Source organism: Mangifera indica, chromosome 7, assembly GCF_011075055.1.
Source record: "Mangifera indica cultivar Alphonso chromosome 7, CATAS_Mindica_2.1, whole genome shotgun sequence".
NCBI lineage: Eukaryota > Viridiplantae > Streptophyta > Magnoliopsida > Sapindales > Anacardiaceae > Mangifera > Mangifera indica.
The window spans coordinates 2,899,011-2,913,404 of record NC_058143.1 but is presented as its reverse complement, the minus strand read 5'-3'; the positions used below and the strand labels follow the sequence as shown (position 1 = coordinate 2,913,404).

At 34.0% G+C, this 14,394-nt stretch overlaps 1 protein-coding gene across 4 annotated transcripts; it reads right to left on the bottom strand.

The window, feature by feature from the left end:
- Positions 1-1,703: 1,703 nt before the first annotated feature.
- On the bottom strand, positions 1,704-14,102 carry LOC123220752 (flowering time control protein FPA). 4 transcript variants are annotated; one of them, XM_044643328.1, is made up of 6 exons: positions 13,552-14,100; positions 9,796-10,041; positions 9,393-9,485; positions 8,250-9,205; positions 6,353-7,638; positions 1,704-2,184 (listed from the first exon to the last, which is right to left on the bottom strand). In XM_044643328.1, the coding sequence occupies exons 1-5, from the start codon at positions 13,846-13,848 to the stop codon at positions 6,369-6,371; spliced, it is 2,862 nt and encodes a 953-aa protein (XP_044499263.1). In that variant the 5' UTR covers positions 13,849-14,100; the 3' UTR covers positions 1,704-2,184; positions 6,353-6,368. The 4 variants fall into 4 exon arrangements, with proteins under 4 accessions (XP_044499263.1, XP_044499266.1, XP_044499265.1 ...); XM_044643331.1 differs by lacking the exon at positions 1,704-2,184 and adding an exon at positions 4,298-5,144 and having other exon boundaries at positions 13,552-14,102; XM_044643330.1 differs by lacking the exon at positions 1,704-2,184 and adding an exon at positions 5,174-5,381 and having other exon boundaries at positions 13,552-14,102.
- Positions 14,103-14,394: the final 292 nt, after the last annotated feature.

Sequence of the window (14,394 nt, the reverse complement as noted above, 5' to 3'; positions counted from 1 at the left end):
CATTTTTTATATGTATCTTATCATATCATAAAATACATATTATATATTATATGATACTGATAATTATGCACACAAAGGTACGAGCAATTGAAAATGAAGTGGTGGACACAATTTTGAAGTTGAAAAGGAAATATAACATTTCTTTTTCATGCTATTATATTTATGACAATGATATGAATCAATTAGTCAAACAACCCATCTCATCTTATTCACAAACAATAAATTTCCAATCTTGAAAATAAGTTTTATATGATTAATTGTTTTAAAGATCTCAATTTCTCCAATCAAGGCAAATTACCTCCCTCTAAGGTATTGAAATGACAAATATTTGGGAAGAGTCAATTGCAAAATATTCACTTAACCATTCTTACACTAAAATTTTTACTTCCTTTGTTAATAATTTTATGTTATTTTACTAATTTATAATAAATTAACCTATTATTGTGTATTTAATTATTTTTAATTCAAAAGAATATTATTATATACGTTTATAATAAGTATTGATAAAGATATGTTATATAATTAGATATTATTTTATTATTAATTTTAATTTATTCAATTATATAATAATTTATTAAATTGATAGTCATTATAGGTGTATATAGTTTTATTAAATTTAAAATCAGTCAATCACGTAACATATCAGTTTATATAGCTAAAAAATAATGTTATATATACACACTTTTTATATATAATTTGAATACATAAATAATATGTTATTATATGATTATGTATTACTTTATCTTTAATTTAAAATAATCAAATCATATAATAAAATATCATCTATATATTTAAATTATGTATAAAAAATGTGTACGTATAGTTTTTTTGTTTACCGATTAAACTATATATACATGTTTTTTGTACACAATTTAGATACATAAATGATATGTTATCATATAATTACATGATTTTGAATTATAAATAAAATAATATTTAATTACATGATAATATATTACCTGTATATTTAAATTATAAAAAAAAAATATGTACACATAATATTACTCTTGATTTACAGGCTTTGCTTCTTAAAAGATCAGTCCATGTGTTGTGCATATATGTTTTTGCTAGATTGTTTTGACTATTATTAAACATAAATTTGCAATATCTAAAGATATGCTTCCAAAGTTGAGTTACAATGTAATTGAATTTTTTTTGTTATCCCATGCACACATTACATACTCTAGAAGTTGAATTGACATCTTCGACAAAGCTAACAATTTTCAACATAATATGTTAACCCGATATGACACATGAAAAAGAGGTTTGAGTTAAGTTTTTTTATACAAATTCTAATTCAAATTACGTTTGGATCAATCTATTTGTGAATTGGGTTGTATTAAATTTAATTTTTCATAATTCAAACATGACATGTAAGTAAGTATTGTATCATTTTGTGTCAATAAAGGTCAAGTCAGGTAAATTCGAGTCATATATAAGTGAAAAACATGTAAAATATATTATTTCAAGTCAAAACGAGCCAAACAAGTTAAACAATTCATACAAGTTATATTTTGACAAAATACACTCTATCTTTTGATTGATTTAATTTAGATTGTGTCATGTCAACTTGTTTATAATTTGAATCGTGTTCAGATTAGATATTTTTGCTTTGATTTCAATTTAGATTGGATTCAAACCAAAGGTCTTCTAAATAGAAACCTGAGATAACATAATATGAATATGACCCGAAAACAAGACTTAAAGGTCCACTTTAGTGGAAAATACTAGTAACATTTTTTGTTGTTTAGATGAAACATGAAGAGGATCATCAAAATTTTAATTCCCCACTAGACAGAAGCTTAAAAAATGAAGCAATACCATTGTGTGTGTGTGAGAGAGAGAGAGAGAGAGAGATTTTCATGCATAAAACACAAAAAAAATCAAAACCATATGGTTAAAAAAAGAAAGAAGAAGAATTCAGTAAAGCAAGAATTCACACAAACAAAAACAAAAACAAAAACAAACATTAAAATAACAAGAAGCAAAAATGGTGAGGGAGACCAACATATACATTCCTTCAAAGAAGTTAGCCCTAAAAACTTGAAGGCCCTCTTTGACAAGTTGTTGAAGAACAAATTGAGAACTCAGCCAAGCAAAGTCTAAGTCAAGTCAACTCCATTGTTACCAACAACTTTTCTTGTCATTCCCCAAAGGCCCATTTGAAATCCAAACACCAACCGCCTACATAATCGAAGAGACAATAAAGCCTTGTTAGGTGAAACCCATACTGAAGCATTATTCTCATTTGGTAGATGAAGGAGCCAATTAAACTTAATTAATATTTGTTTTTATAATTACCCAAAAGTAAGATATTTTTAGACATAATTGGCTAAGTAATAATTGCCAATTGGGCAAGAATTTGTTAAACCAAAAGGAGAAGACTTCAATCAGATCCTAATGAAATAAAAAAAAAAATCTAACTTGTTCAATACCCAATTGCAGAAAACCCATGAAAGAACTTCCCACTTCAGTACTTAAATCCAGTGTTTCCGGACTCCAATCAGACGTTGATCCATAAGTCAATCGGTTTAATCAACTATAACGGGTGAATCAATAATATTAACATGATATAATTAAGATTTTAAAATGGGTTTTAAGCCTATCAACATCAACATGACAATCTCCATTGTCTGAACTACAAGTCAACACAATTCACTTGATTAAACCCTCTATCAAACCATTCTGATAACACTTAAAGAAGTTTTAATCTTGAATCATATGAGGTATGCCACAACTCAAAACACTGCTACATCTTTTGGGCTGTTAAAAAATTTGCAGATTCATCGAAATTGTTGCAAGTTTGAACATCTGCAAATCTAGATTAAAAATAGTATGAATTGAGAAGCTTAAAGATGCCATACGATTGGCAAATTTCAATAGATTATAGTTATTTTCTATAGCATTTTATTTTCCTCAATGCCAAAATTATATCGTGCCTTCAAGTTGCTCTCATTGTCCATTGAGATGAGGTGATATCTTGCCTGGCCCTTGGGCACTTTTTCTGATATAAACTACAGCGTATTGCATACCTAATGAAATTCAAGAAATCACCTTCATCTCTTGCACAAATGTTACAAACAAAACAAAATTGAAGGTAGAATTGTAGATAACTGAGATTTTTCCATTAGAAAACATAACGAATGGTTCAAAACTCTTCCCAGGCAACATATTGTTTTGAAACTTACATCATTCCAAGGATATCTTCTGCTAGTATACAATCACGATATTAATATGATCACAGTATTCGTACTTCATGTATGACAAATTTTACGTTCCTCGTTAAGATTGATGTTTAAGGTTTATGAATCTTGTATTTTACGTTCACGACTCTTTACTCTCTAGTATTTACCTTCTAATATCAGATATCAGTTACTCGTCGACGGGGTGTTATAGGTAAAACTTCCGGCCATGGCAGGCTAGGTGTTTTGAATGTTAAGGGGCTGACCATAAGAAAACACATTTCTTCCAGTTAGCACTTCCTACTATGAAGTTTTACAAAAGCCTTTCACTGGTAATTTCAATATGAGTTCTCCCGAAGTAAAACCAAAAACAAATTGCCACCGAGCTTCAACTTTAATTCCAATCGAATTCATTATCCTTGGACATCAATCACAATATTAATATGATCCCAGTACTGATATACTTAAAGTATTATGAATTTTACATTCCTCGTTAAGATTGATGATTAAAGTTTATGAATCTTGTGTTTTACATTCGCAACTCTCGCTTTCTAAAATCAGATATCCATCACTAGCCGACAGGGTGTTGTAGGTAAAACTTCTGGCCGCAGGCAGGTTTGGTGTTCTGAATGTTAAGGGGCTGACCATTAGAAAACACATTTCTTCCAGTTAGTACTTCTCTACTTTTGAGTTTTACAAAAGCCTTTAATAATTTCAATATGACTTCTCCCTGAGTAAAACTTCCAAACAAAAACAAATTGCCATCGACTTCAACTTTATCGCCTCATGTCAAATTCAATCTATATGGTTTAGGTTGGTTCCTTTACCTTACTGTCTAATAAAAAGCCTGGTCTATGATAGCGCAGCAAAATACAAGGGATGCACTGTCAACTTTATATAGCCCTAAGAATAAGATCAGTAACTCAGAGGTCATTTTTTGCAGAAAACCATGAGATTAATTCACTTTTGTGAGCCTAATTCACTAGGGGGAAAAAACCTAACCCTTCTTATTTTTACTTACTGAACTGTTAAGAAATTCGTACCAGAGCGAATATGACAGGCTTAAATTTTTTTATGATAATTTTTTTGGGTATCTTTTACAAGTTGAAGACTTGTTGAGGGCAATTCTCTTGGCATACCTTAAGAGACACAAGTATATTATGCATCTCAAAATAGTTTTTTCTAATACAAAGTTAAATTACAACTCAAAATAGTTACAAATATGATAATTGAAGAAGAAAGAATCACCCTAAAGGTCAGTAAAAAGCAACTCTCTTTGATAAAAAAGCTCCAAAGACATTAGAAAATTCAGCTGTAATATGAGAGCAAGCCAAACACTATATAACCATATATATATATATACATACATACATACTCATCTAAAGCAATTTCTGAAAAGCCTAATAACAACAGAACATGCAATTGTAGACAGACAGCCAAACAAAAGCAACACAGAAATTAAAGAAATTAACAATCTAGCACATGTTGATACTAAACACAGCAACAAACAAATAATCCATCAGACAATGAATCATCAGCAACCACATATGGAAACAGATGCAGAAAAAAGATTCATAATTTAACAGATCATGGTAATGAAATTCAATAACACAATTAACTACAGGAAATACGCAGATTCCTAACAGACAAAAATCCAGAACACCAATGAAACATGAGAAAAGAGTAAGCTAAGTTCTTGGACCAACAAGAAACAACCAGTTAAAGGTGAGCTTAAGCAAAAGACACTTGTTTATTTCAATCTCACGAAGGAGAAACTAACACAGACAGGTAAAAAGATTTTGGGCCAAGGGTGTCTAAAAAGTTATTTCAAGGTGAATAATTAAAGCCTTAATGGTCATGAATCTCATCAACTAGAACCTTCACTAAGACCATCTTAATCAGAATAATAAAAATCCCTTTATAGCAACAGCACAACCCAAATTCCACTGTGGTCAGAGATATCTGTCCACATAGAAACAGAACCATTATGAAATGTTGCCCAAATTACAACCAAAGTAACATTAAAAAAAATAAAGAACCAATACACCATTCATCACTGCTTTCTTATATATCTTCCCATCCATGGATGGGATAAAAACATCACAAGACTCCATCCTGCCTCAAATCCTACTCAAATGAAAAATTCCTTGCAGTCGGAAAAACAAATTACAGATCTAGATGACTTCATTTACAACTATACTGCAACACGAAAATCAAATCACTGAAAAAGTTTTAAAAGTAGCAAAAACAGATCAAAAATAAGAGTTCAAGCAAACTTAGATTTTTCCTTATGAAAGATGTTTCATCAAAAACAAAAAAGAAAGCAGAGACATAAAAGCATGATTTGTCACCCATACTGCTGGGCAACATTCCACAGTCAGGCAATATGCAAATCTCCAAGATTAAAAAGATGTAGTCAATTTAAAAATCACACAGGTTAATCCAATTTCAACACTCCAAATTTTCAACATCTTATATACCAGAAATAAACAAAGCCTAAAAAACTCTTCTCAGTAAGAATTCTTTAAATGCTAGTACAAAATGTTTCACTTAAAACATTCCATTATCCAGAGAAAAACTACCCATCACCAACAATTAAGAATCAGTAATCAGTATACACCTTAAGTTAGGATACAGAGTATACCATTCAGTAAAACTCTTCCAAATTTTAAAGAAGCTCATTAGCACAAATCCCTGATATTATCTTCATTAGGGAAACATCAACAACTTCAACACAAAACCTTAGATCAGTCCTTACTTCAGATGGCCTAGATCTCAAATTTTTGTATTCTAATATGCCTTGTCTAGCTAAAGAAAATTATGTGCATCTATCCCTGTGCTTGTACTAAAATTTCAGCACACCATTTAATTGAAGGTCTCAGAATATGGAAAATCCCTAGAATTCCACAACAATTTAACTTCATCAAAAGGTTTTCACAGACCATAAAAAGCCAAGATATCACATTATACGTGCTTTAGATTGTTTTTTTTTTTTGGGGTAAGATATACGTGCTTTAGTTACCCTAAAGAAGATGTGGACTAACAGTTATGGCACACAACTATAAACATAGAACTCCAAAAGCATTCTGACTAAATTGGACAAGTATCATGCCAAGCAGAATTTTCTTTTTCTCAATTTAAGAAAATTAATCATAGCAGAAGAACATTACCAAGATCAGGGATATCTCATAGCTGATTTCCGGTCCCTCGCCCTGCAACAGTATTTGGCTGCTGCTGTTGTTGCTGGTTCTGAATTTGAAGGAGGAGATTAGCAGCAAATTGCAATGTTGATTGGTATCTTTGGTTTTTATCAACTTCATCCTCAGATGCACCCTGACCAGCTCCAGAGAGCACAGACTGAAGTTGTTGCATCTGATTAGGATACTCAGAATTCACTTTATCAGCCGGCAATGACATAACATTTGGTGTTTGAGAGATGTTGACCAGATTTGATGCCCCAGTAGGATTGTTAGGCTGCTGAAAAACTGGTGAACCATACAGTGTGGAAGCATCAGTTCCATGCACCACTCCATAGCCTTTTTGAGTACTTGGAGGAACTGCAAACTGATTCTGCTGACTGACTGCTGGAGAAACAGCTATGTGTGCACTTTGATGAGCCACTGCAAAATTAGTCATTGGCCTAGAAGACACTGCACCTGGCTGTGGCATGTTGACAGTCAACTCTTGATATTGGGAGCTGCCATGGGGCATTTGAGCAGAATGACTTGAAAGAGATGCATAATTATGAATCTGAGATGGTTGAGCTTGATGACTAAACTGACCCAATTGTTCAACAGAATGACCAGCAAGATCAGGTAATATTGGTCTGATTGTTGAGGAGCCTGTTGTAGGCAGAGCACTTTCTGCAGACTGTGCAGTTCCAGGCACTAATGAAGCTAGAGTAGCAATAAGCTCTGGAGTTAAACTAACTCCAGCTTGGGAAATGGCAGCAGTGTTTTTCGATCCATGATCCAGGGAACTTGGCTGCACCAATTGGGACTCACTTGCATGCATGAGTTGAGGTTTTGATGGAATCTTTGGGTCATCATGTGAAAACCTACCATAGTCCATTGGCAAAACCTGTTCCTCATTTAGCCTAGTCATCGTATGCTCAGCATGCAGAGGAGGAATATTCTGTCTTTCAACAATCTCAGATGGCTGCATGGATTGATGAGGCAGCTTCAGAACAACACCATATAAACGTTCAGGCCCCACAACTTTCAATACCTTGGTCAAGAAATCTGAGGGAGGGACCAAGAATAAGGTTGTCCCATCATCAAACTTGGCAACACCGGCACGGTTTTTTGAACCCAGGTACCGAAGGAATTCTGTATAGGAAGCAAAATTTTCTTCACTGTCAGGCAAGAAGAAAACAATCTCAAATCCAATAGCCTCAGCATAATGCTTGGCAAGCATATCCAATCCCGTCCTGGCTGAGCAATTAACAACTTCAGGACTGCAAAACAGGAAACCCCAACATAAAATGACAGAAAAAAACTTATGCAAAATCGTAGAAACAAAGTGCAAAGAAACCATAGCTAAACTAAAATTTTTTAAGCAAGAAAAGAGTTGGTAAAAGCATAAATATAGGCAAAAACTTTAAAATGTGAGACATGCAAAATTTTAAATAATGAAAATAAATTTGAGAAAATGAAAAGCACATAGAATTTTATTATATTCTCTCAAAAGAACACCTCATTCAAGAGCAAGTAAAATATGAAGAGAGTCCTTTTATAGGACATACTAAAAGACATCATATTCACTGTGGAAAAAACTTATATAGGCGGAGCATATATCCATAGAAGAAAAGAAGAGAACAACAAAAAACCCCTGTACAGAGTTATTTGAGTCCATACCAAAACAAGCTAAACCTTCTAAACAAAACTGCTAAGTATCCCAACTCCAAAAACATACAACATATATGAATGTCTTGTTACATCTAAAAAAAATTTACTGGGTAAACCAAATTAGTCATGTGCAAAGAAATTGAAAATAAGCACATATTCTAAGATAGGAACACAACAGTAAACCAAACTCAGGAACTCAAGTAACAAGAAATATACTCACAGCTCAGATCCTATCCCTTTTCCTATAGGGACACATCGAGCATGACAAACTGGGGTGCCACCCTTAGCTATAATACCGCGCCATATGCAATCATTATCAGCACCAACTGTTACCTTAGCGCCCATTGGACTAAGACGACTCATCCCTTGAACATTCATAAATGTAGTAGAAGCACCTCCACCAGTTATAGGACCCAGCCCATACGGCTGCTCAAATCCTAGGCCAAAATCATCAATCCTTCTTGAAGGAAAAGAAGCATCATCAATAGACAAAGAATTGTCTATCCTTGAACGTTTAGGATCTCTTTGAAATTGGCTCACATCGGATACGTCCCATGAATCAGATACATGTCTCATGGGTTGCCTGATACCCGACACAGGAGAATTACGCATCCCAGGTGAAGGTGAAAGCCTTCTCCAGTTTGGCTCCAGACCTTTCAGATTAGTTTCTTGCATACCATGGATATCATGTTCAAAATTACCATGGCCACCGAAAGACCTCATTGACATATTTGGTCCATGAACACCACCAGATTGCAATCCAGAAAAATTATTTTGCATCATTTGATGATTATGACCAAGCATATCCATTTGAGAATATCTTAATGGATGATTACCTAAAATCATCTCTGGGCTTGGCCCTTTTACTCCAAGATAAGAAACAGGGTAATCTTTTCCTGGTGCCAAGTCGCTGCTTGAATACATAATAGTGATTCTAGGATCATTAAACAACCTACCCTGTAAACCCTCCTTAGCACGCCGAGCCTCATCGACACTTCTAAATTCCACAAAAGAGTAATTTCGTGAAGGAAAACTCTTAATTCTCTCAATCTCACCGAATAGGATCATTGCATTGTGAAGCATTTGCTCATCAACTTGAACAGAAGGGGGGTAGCCTATCCATAAAATCTTACTAGGTTGACCATCTCCCTTTCGTGCTGCTGAAGGTTGTGGATGCTGCAAGAGAAGAATTGATTAGAGTAAAAATAATTACAAAAATTTGTAACTTTTGATGGTTTAGCAGTGAAAAGTGCATAATAAAGTTCTATATAATGCAAATCAAGCTATGCAAACCCAAAATAAAATTACAAACAAAAGGAACCTTTTGCATTCAACAAATAACATACTAAAGATTAAGACTCACTGGTCTTTTATAAGCTGAATGGATATCAAGAAGTCCACTACCCCTACCAAGAAATTGCCCATCTCTAGAGTCATGGGAATTGGGCCACTGATCCTGTACAACAGAGCAAAAGAAAACCCCATTTCAAAAACAAGAAAGCAATAAAATCAATACTATAATTGTGTCAGATACAAATAAAAATTGAGGAGAGACAGAGTGGAAAAAAAGGAATTTACACAAGAAGCATCCTACTCTGAGAACTTATTTAACATGCCCTTGGGATATTCATAAAAAGTTCTTCCAATGACATTTTAAGAAGACATTTCTAGAGTTTAGAGGGGAAACTTGCAAGCAAAATGAATCTTGTAAAACAAATAATGGTTCTTCTTAAACACACATAAAAAACCTAAACAAATGTACTTACTCTTCTTGAGGGTTGTGATCGAAGGAAGTCCACACGTATCTGCTCACCACCTATTTGCTTACCATTCATGTTTTTCAAGGCTTGGGAAGCATCTTCCAATTTGAAATACTCAACAAACGCAGTATTCCGGTCTCTAAGGAATTTAAAATCCTCAATTTTACCAAACTTGAGAAATTCCTCTTCCAATTCGTCTTTTGTTACAGTTGGACTAATTCCACCCACCCATAGATGTTTACAAGGTTTGGCCTGGAAACAAGGATTTATAAGAACCATGAGAACTTATTACAAGCTTAATATTGAATAAACTATGACCACACACAAAAACCCCCCCCAAAAAAAAAGATGGGGTGAAAATATAAATCTATTAGAAAATCAAAAGAAAATCATTTAAATTCCATGAGTCTTGTACATAGACAACATAAAGTCAATCTAGAAGCTTGATGATGCATTATTTGATTATAAAGTCAATCTAGAAGCTTAAAGAGTGATACGAACCTTAGGAGAACCACATCTCAAAAGCTAGCTATTGAGATGGGAGAGCCCAAGGCCATATAAACCCCACACTAGTTGTCCGTACTTTCCAATGTGGGATCTAAGTTTCATATCTTACACTTGAGATCCTAACATACCACCACGCTCCGCAGCCCGGCGCCCAAGCGGGCTGGCTGTGCGCTAGCTCCCTGCTAGCCCCGGAGCAAACACTGCAATGCCGGCATCATCACCCGCACAGCACGATTGCAACTAGGAGACATGATGATAGCTCTGATACCAAATGATACAAACCTTAGGAGAACCACATCTCAAAAGCTAGTCATTAAGATGGGAAAGCCCAAGGTCATATAAACCCCACACTAGTTGCCCATACTTTCCAATGTGGGATCCAAATCTCATACCTTGCACTTGAGATCCTAACAAAGAGCCTCCAAGATTAGCAACCTACCAACTAAAGATGCATCAATTTTTTTAAGTTTCTCAAGCCCAAAGATGGATTGAATCCATGCAATGTCTTATCAAAGTTGCATGCGCAACAAAACAATGTCTAGAGTCCTCTAGAAGATAACCTAATTGGTTATATATCTTGCGAAGGAATAAGAGGTTTGGTGATCAATTCCCCTTTACCAATCTTGGCGGGTCGGTGCTAATAAAAAGATAAAAAAAAAAGAGGTCAACAACATATTAGGTTGAAGTATTTTTTTCTAAAGGGACATAGGGTAGTCATTTTAGCTTTGTGAAATTGATTAATGAGATTTACACCAAAATGCATGATTACTACCATAAAAATTCTTTGAACTTGATCTCATTGATGTAAACCAGGCAACACAAAGTTTTAACCTAATTAATCATGTCTTCAATCATCAAAATGTTGCCATCACTTTTATAAGCGTGACTTCCAATTGAGAGTTTGAATGGGTAGGATTTGGCTTATTGCATTTTGTAACTTAGTAGTCATTATAGCAAAACAGAATCGATCCAATTCATGCTTACTTTAGAAAACAAATTTGCAATAAAAATTAAATGAAAAATATTTAATTGAACTTCATTCTTTGAAACAACTAGTATGTTCGATTAGCCCTTATTATTTACAATTTCTTGTCATGAAATATGATTAAAAGAAATTGCCATTGAGATCATTTGAAGATGAGACACAAAGAACATCCGAGCCAAAAGGAATTTCTATGGAACCAACTTAACCAAATTTGATTCCAAAAGAAATATATTATGATCGGGGTTGAGATTATAACGAGAACTGTTACTTGAAACCTGGGTTAAACGCTACATTCTAGAGTGTTAAAAAACTTCAAATAATTGGATCCCATAAAATTCAACAGGTTTTCAATTCAATTACATCTTCTAATGTCTTCCAAAGGCACTCCTAAACAATAACAAAATACGAGGCAAGGTGTGTGACTTCAATTATCTCTATTTTAATTCATTACATAATCAACAAGCATAATGATCATATATAAATACATATCAAAGCCTCTACTAGATCTAGAACATACAATTTACTCTAATTTTAGATCAACAAGTAGCCACTAATGAGTTCATAGATTGAAGAATTAGCATCATAAAACGAAAATGGATTTTGACATGGCAGACAAGGATGCAGCAGACACCCATTCATAACGGGTCTAAAATCTAGGGTTTGGCGGAAAGTTATTCAATGGTGTTGGCTTGTGAGTCAAGAACACCATATATTGCCTGCATAGCTTGAGTTTGAGGTGTTAAGGTGTGAAAGAACTAACAGATGGTTATGTCCACCACTGGTACCATATATTATTCGATTACTTAAGTTTGCAATCCCATTATCTAGTGATGAAGAGCATCAAGAAACTAATTTTAACACTCGACAACCCGAAGGATAATGCACTTGGAAATTGGAAATAAATGAGCATTTGAGGATGGCTTGATTATTACATTAACAAGGGTGGGGTTTTTATATTAATTTGCTTCTCAAAATTTTGGCCCAAATACATCAAAATTTAGTGAAGAGAACATACAATCAATACACAGCTTAGCTAGTCTTTGTTTATTATTCTTGTTGGAAAATATGAGGGAACTTTAACCAAGTACTTTTGGGCTCTGGTATGTTAAGATTAGAACCTCTCTCTTCAAGATACTGATCTGAAAAGCATAGTCCTTTTCTAAAGAATTCTTCTCGGAAAAGCATAGTACTGGAATTTGGTTTTATATAAAAAACATTATCACCAATAATATAATTCAAATTACATTACCGCAGGTTCATATTATTAAAATATAGAAAAAATACAAAAGCTTTTTATTTTTTAATTCTTCATTTAAGTCTTGTTCATGTGCTCATCTACCCAAGAATTCTGAAAGCTTTTGCAGTGCAGACACTGAAACTTCCAATTCAAAATTGTAGCACTTTGAAAAAGTATGTTTTTTGTAGAGGGTACAACCGAATTGGCCTTTAAGATCTTTCATCATCAAATTCAATTCACAAATCTCATTAATTTCTCATCAACTATACAAGATACATGAAGAAACCTTCTCGTAAATTGTACGTGGCAAGAGTATTCAGATTATTTTGGTTTTCAAAAAATCGTTACAAAGGCAAAACACACTAACAATCACTAAACTCAAACTTACTTAATTATGCACATTATTCAGAAGGATTTTGATTTCATTCCTTGAGGTTTGATTAAAAACACACATCTTAAAGATTGTGCAAAGTTAATCTTATACATATATATCCCTAGTCACCCTAAGAACATTGTTGTTTACCGTAACCCTAAAAGTATTATTCAAATGATGTATAATTCTTCTCAAATATTTCATATTAAAGTAAATTTCATAGTTGATCAACATCCAATAGCGCTGTTGAAACTGTGCAAATTTTCGAAGCTTCCTCTGTCTTTCTCATGTAAATGGATTAAATCATCACGTATGATTTCTTTTAGTTTATTCTATTTAATTTAATCCAAATCACTTCAGAAAACTTCATACCAATTGTTCATTATATTTCAAATGCCCAATTCTCTATCAGAATATTGGATGGAACACAACTTAATGTATTGTTTAATGGCTAAATTAAAATTTTAGGTCAAATTTATCAAACCCTAAAACTGTTAATTGTATAAGGTTCTCGCAATCTATTATACAGTAATCCAATTTCTTACTTCGCAAAACAAAATTTTCATCAAATAAACCTACAATAGCAATCAAATTATTACACGAATAATACAGATCCAAAACTCCAAAAACTAAATCAAAATCATAGAAATTAGAACAAACCGGTCGTGCAAACTCAATTTTGAGTGGATTCCCACGCAAACTGCTTCCTTGAAGGGCGTCTTTCGCGGCCGTGGCATCCTCCACTCGTTTGAAATACACAAACGCGAAGCTTCTGGACGAGTACGTCGTCACGCTATCAAGCGCGCCGTATTTGATGAAAAGGTCCGTCAAATCAGCGTCATTCGTCTCAGCCGACAAGTTCCCCACCCAAAGGTGGTTCGACGGAACCTCCGGCCCGTCCACCGCGCCGTGGCCGCGGGTCAATCTAGTCGATGACATCGGCTGTGGCAGCGCCATGGATTGGTCTAAATTATTCCTCGAAGAAACTTACCACGAAAAAAAAAGAGTTAGGGTTAGGGTTAGGGCTTCGGTTCAAGAATCAGAAGTTTAAATGATTATAATGAAGAAGAAGAAATAATTACAATGTTGAAAAGAGAGAATTAGAAACCCTAGAAATTGAAGAAATGAAAAATGAATTGAATTGAATTGAATGGATGCCGATAGAAGAACGACGAAAGGATGTAGTTTGAAGGAGACGAGCGGTGATTTTATAGAAACGGTTACGAAAAGTGATGGGATTTTGTTTAGGGGTTAATATCCATAAGGTCCTCTTAGTTTTAGCTTCTCAAAGCATCCTCTATTGCTTGAGAAAAATATCAATGTTGTACATACATGGATGGACCAGGCAAAAACTTGTTCAACGGCCTGTCCGGGTCTTGCCTAGGGGTGTAATCAAATCGAAAATTAAATAATGTGTGGCTAAGATTGGCTCAATAACATTAAGGTAGGCTCGAGTTCGCAACATCCCGAGCTTAACTCAAATATCATATTTTAAGCTTTAAA

Bases quoted from the DNA above. Each gene is read 5' to 3' on its own strand.
- LOC123220752 (XM_044643331.1), bottom strand. From the start codon at position 13,848: ATGGCGCTGCCACAGCCGATGTCATCGACTAGATTGACCCGCGGCCAC. The intron at 9,486-9,795 runs GTAAGTACATTT...TCTGTTGTACAG, and splicing joins GATCACAACCCTCAAGAAGA to GATCAGTGGCCCAATTCCCA. The intron at 9,206-9,392 runs GTGAGTCTTAAT...CTTCTCTTGCAG, and splicing joins ATTCAGCTTATAAAAGACCA to CATCCACAACCTTCAGCAGC.